Source organism: Frankliniella occidentalis, unplaced genomic scaffold (genome assembly GCF_000697945.3).
Source record: "Frankliniella occidentalis isolate FOCC.00 unplaced genomic scaffold, Focc_3.1 Scaffold295, whole genome shotgun sequence".
Taxonomy (NCBI): Eukaryota; Metazoa; Arthropoda; class Insecta; order Thysanoptera; family Thripidae; genus Frankliniella; species Frankliniella occidentalis.
Window position 1 is genome coordinate 255,046 of NW_026267421.1, and position 4,434 is coordinate 259,479.

At 54.6% G+C, this 4,434-nt stretch overlaps 1 protein-coding gene across 6 annotated transcripts in view; it reads left to right on the plus strand.

The window, feature by feature from the left end:
- LOC113209418 (uncharacterized) overlaps positions 1-4,434 on the plus strand; it is a 78,642-nt gene that overhangs the window by 10,048 nt on the left and 64,160 nt on the right. Inside the window, exon 1 of one of the 6 annotated variants that reach the window (XM_052273712.1) lies at positions 3,645-3,817. The exons of 2 other annotated variants lie outside the window; for them this stretch is intronic. In XM_052273712.1, the coding sequence (XP_052129672.1) occupies positions 3,758-3,817 (60 nt within the window). In that variant the 5' untranslated portion in view covers positions 3,645-3,757. Of the gene's footprint in view, positions 1-3,644; positions 3,818-4,434 lie in introns of those variants that run through there. 3 more of the 6 variants (XM_052273715.1, XM_052273717.1, XM_052273716.1) reach the window with 3 other exon arrangements.

Consider the following 4,434-nt stretch of genomic DNA (forward strand, 5'->3'; position numbering starts at 1 on the left):
CCCTCCCTCCACAGTGCCCCCTTCCGGTGTGGACGCGTCTGGCCTAGTATGATCGAGGAGTAGATATGCACATTCTGGATAAAGAACGGTCTAGCTGAACTGAACGCGTTGACAAACGACAAACCAGACCAGAGGCGTCGTCAACGCGTTCAGCTAGAGACTCGTTCTTCATCCAGAATGTGCGTATAATCGGATTGTACGATTCAGGTACATTATACGGGGGGTTATAATAATCCCCCCCCCCGTCCCTCCCATCATCGGCGATAGAATGGCCACCTCTGATTCGCCGCGACTTTTGTATTATTCGTTCTCTTTTTCATGAAAATAGCTCGCAGTGCATTTATTTGATGGCTGGTCAGCAGAGCATGGATCGGCTGCCGGACGAAGTGCTGCTGGAGGTGCTGCGTTTCCTGCGCCTGCGTGACCTCCTGACCTGCCGCCTGGTGTGCAAGAGGTTCGACGGCCTGGTGCGGCACCCGGACGCGTGGCGGCACCGGAAGTTCTACCGCATCCGGTGCGTGTGCCCCGTGCTGCGGCTAGCACCGCGTGTCCGGCTGCTCAACATAGGAAGTCGATGGGACCGTCCACCAGTATTTGTGCGTCAATGTGCCCGTCGCTCTCAAAGTGTTCCGAGAAGCATTCCCTGCCGCGCGGCGGCGTTCGCCTCGACCAGCTGCGCCGCCGAGGAGTTGCGGCTCAGCTTGACAAGAGGCAAGGACAGGGACACCGCCGCGCACGCCGCTGCGGCCGTCAACAGGCAGGTGGTCCTCGGCCGCCTCAGGCGCGTTGACTTATACATACCCATTTGGAGTTCGATTGATGCCAGTGTGATCCCTCCGGTGTTGAGCGCGTTGGCGGCGATGCCTCGCTTAGACGAGCTTGTGGTGCGGGGGTCGGGGCCAATACCTCCCGCATTCCTTAGCAGCGCGGCGTTACCGCCGTCCCTGCGGCAGTTTACTGTGAAAACATTTTCCCTGGAGTCTGAGCGCTTCGTCATGTACATGCTGGCGAAGCACGCCGCCACCCTGGAGCGTGTTCTCCTCGGGCACGACCCTACCAGCGTGGAGTGCACCTCCACCGTGCGCCTGCTCCCCGACATCCCGAACCTGAGGACGCTGACCTGCTGCACCATCCCCGGGCTGGAGGCCGTGGCAGCCTGTAGGTCGCTCCGGGTCCTCGGGCTTACCGTCAGCGACGATGCCCGCCACCGGGACGCCGCCGCCGAGCTGCTCCGGCGCGCCGTGCACCTGCGCGAAGTCAGGCTGGTGTACTTGCTCACCACCGGCGACGCCGACGTCGACATCGACGCGGACCTCCTCATGGCGCTGGCGTCCGTGCGGTCCCGCGTCAGGTCGCTGACTGTCGTGTGTATTCCTGCGGAGCGCAACCCGATTCGACGCCACCGCCAACGCCTATCCAAGCGCTTCATGCCCTTGCAGGCGCTGGCCAGCGCGCTGCCCTCGCTGCCGGCCCTCCGCCGACTGCGGATCCCAGTCAAGCCTGCCCACGAAGACGCCTTCAGGGCACTGATCATGGCAGAGAAGCCGTCGCTAAAGCTCGAGTTCACCTAGAACTTGTCCTTTCACATGTGTGGTCCTACCCCTAAATGTGATACACATATGACACTGCACTTGATTTTGTTTCACACTTGAACTTCCATAGTTTTGGAATGTCTCTATTTTATACTTGAATTACAGTAAATATTCCTGAACCTGTCTCGCTACTATTTCTCCAAAGTCATCCAACAATAACCCAACAATAACAATAACTTTGTGTGCTCACAAACTTGTTTAGCACATCCCTTATTGAAATCCACGTCCAAACTAACGCGGGCGGCGGATTGGGCCAAGTGACGTCATGGACGTGTCCCCGGGGAGGACAGGTGGGACTGGGACAATCAAATACAAACTGGTGACCACCTCTGCTTTGCTGTGCGGGCGGCCCAGAGTGGTCCACGGACGGAGGGGAGAACTGCGCGGAGTTCTGTAGCATCGCATGCCGCTTCGGGGCGGGGAGGGGTTGCATCCCCTAGGGATCCGTGTCTCCGCTCAGGGATTCTCCTGATACTCCAATGACAATGTCAGACAGCTTCGTGGACAGTTACAGCTGTAAAAAATTCTACGCACTGATAAAAACTTTGCAACTTCAAGATGAATCACTGATAGCTCAACAGTGTGCATTGCAAACTGTATATACAGTGTGCATGGCATGCACATGTTTCCTTTCAGATGGATAACTTTGGAAAGCGGATGACATTTTCAGTTTCCTCGTGAAAAGAGCTTTCAAACGTGATCCCATGTGATAGGGATCAAATTTGTACAGTGCCACGCAAAATAGTGTGTTTGCTAAAACAGAAGTGGGCCTTTGTAAATTTAGCAAACTGTTTTGCTGTTCCAGCAAAATGTTTGCTGGGACAGCAAAAATTTAGCTGGAACAGCAAAAATGTTTGCTGTTCCCATAGCAGCAAAAGAAAGTTAGCAGCTATGGTAACAGCAAACATTTTTTGCCGTTCCAGCTAAATTTTTGCTGTTCCCATAGCAGCAAAAGAAAGTTAGCAGCTATGGTAACAGCAAACATTTTTTGCCGTTTCAGCTAAATTTTTGCTGTTCCAGCAAACATTTTGCTGGAACAGCAAAACAGTTTGCTAAATTTACAAAGGCCCACTTCTGTTTTAGCAAACACACTATTTTGCGTGTGTGCAATGCACACTGTCGTTTTCAGTGAAGCCGTAGCACCTCCCAGTCGCTCACAAATCACGTGACTTTACGGACACCCTTTCCTAGAATTACCCAATAGAAAATTCACCGAGAAAATTTCGTTAAATCACGATAATTTTTTTTACAGTGTAGCTACAGTGTACCTGCAGCTACCGAGTTGAACGTTGAACACGTTTAAGAGTACATTTTTGGAGTATGGTGTCATTTTGAAGTAGAAATACTTTTTTTGTTAGCACCAAATTATTGAAAAGGCATGATTCGTTCCCTACAATTCAGAGGTAATATTATGTAGCGCACATCTTCTATGAATTTTGATTTATTGAGGGTACTGATTGCTGCAGAGGTGCATCTCGTACCTACAGCGTTCCCTTGTGCCCCCCGTGCAAGAAGTGTCATGTCCTCGGTCCCGTCCATCTCAATGCCGTGTCTGTCTCACCTGATTTCGGGTGAGGCCGCACGACCGACTTTTATCTTTATTGTGAGATAACAGCGGATGACTCGAGGCTCAAACATGACTCACACCCTTTGTCGTTTGCAACGTTAATAACACATTGTAAATTTAGGTATGTTTCGTAATTTTACGAACAACAACTTGTATTGACATAATGGATAATGGAAAAGTAAAAAGAACTGCCGACATAAGTGCGTGGAGGTACTTGCGAACCTTGTAAGCCCGGTACTACGTACGTACCTTTCGCCCACCCATCACCCCGCGTCGCAGCAAGGTGTCTAGCACCCCCGCTGCGCCCCCGCCACGCCAAGCGTCACCTTGCCTCCGGGCCGGCCGTCAGTAGGCCCGCCGCGCGGCCCGCCCCCACCACCCCAACGCCGCCGCGCCCCGCGCCGCCCCCGCCCCCGGGGCGCAGGCCTGGTCAGTCTGACTGCGGCCACAGAGCGAGGGGGTCGCGCTCTCCCACTCTCTCTCTCTCCCATTTTTTCACCCCCGTGTTGTACCCCCTCTGTAGTATCGAGTACCGGCGTGGCGTGGCGGCGCGAGTGTTTAGTGGCGTGGCGTGGCGTGGCATAGCGTGGCGGAGCCGATGACGGAGACGGAGCAGCAGCAGCAGCCCCTCTCGCTCCCGCTGCTCCGAGTGTACGAGGTGAGCGAGCACGACACCAGGGCTAGAAACTTGCTGTTGCTGGCACCCCGTCCATCCCGTCCATCTCTCTCTCTCTCTCTCTCTCTCTCTCTCTCTCTCTCTCTCTCTCTTACACACACTCACACTGCGGACGCAGCCCCGGCGCGGTGCAGCCCGTCACGCGAGGGGCGTTCTGAAACATGCACGAGCGCCTTCGGGGAAGTCCAAGTCCACTACTGCGCCGCGCCGGTCAGCAGCGGCTGCCTACCCGTCAGGCGCGAGCCGCGCTACTCAATTCCTTTGTTTGTACAAAAAAACAACAAAAAAAACCTTTAGGCAGTCCCCTAGAATGTCTCTACCAAAAGACATTTTTTTTAAATCAAAATATCTGGCAAAATATACCTTGGTACTACTCCCCCGCACCCGCAGCAAGTCCCCGCACCACCGACCGTACGTGATTTACGATGTAATTACTCTACATTCCGTGGCCGCCTATTGTTTCCCGTTGTCCACGACGGCGTGCCCCCACCACACCCTGAGCCGGAGGCCTGCAGCACAGCAGGCGGCCGTATCGACGCGGACCCTCCGGAGGGCCCCCGCGCACCGGCCGCACCCATACCTCATTTGTAAGGTGGGGG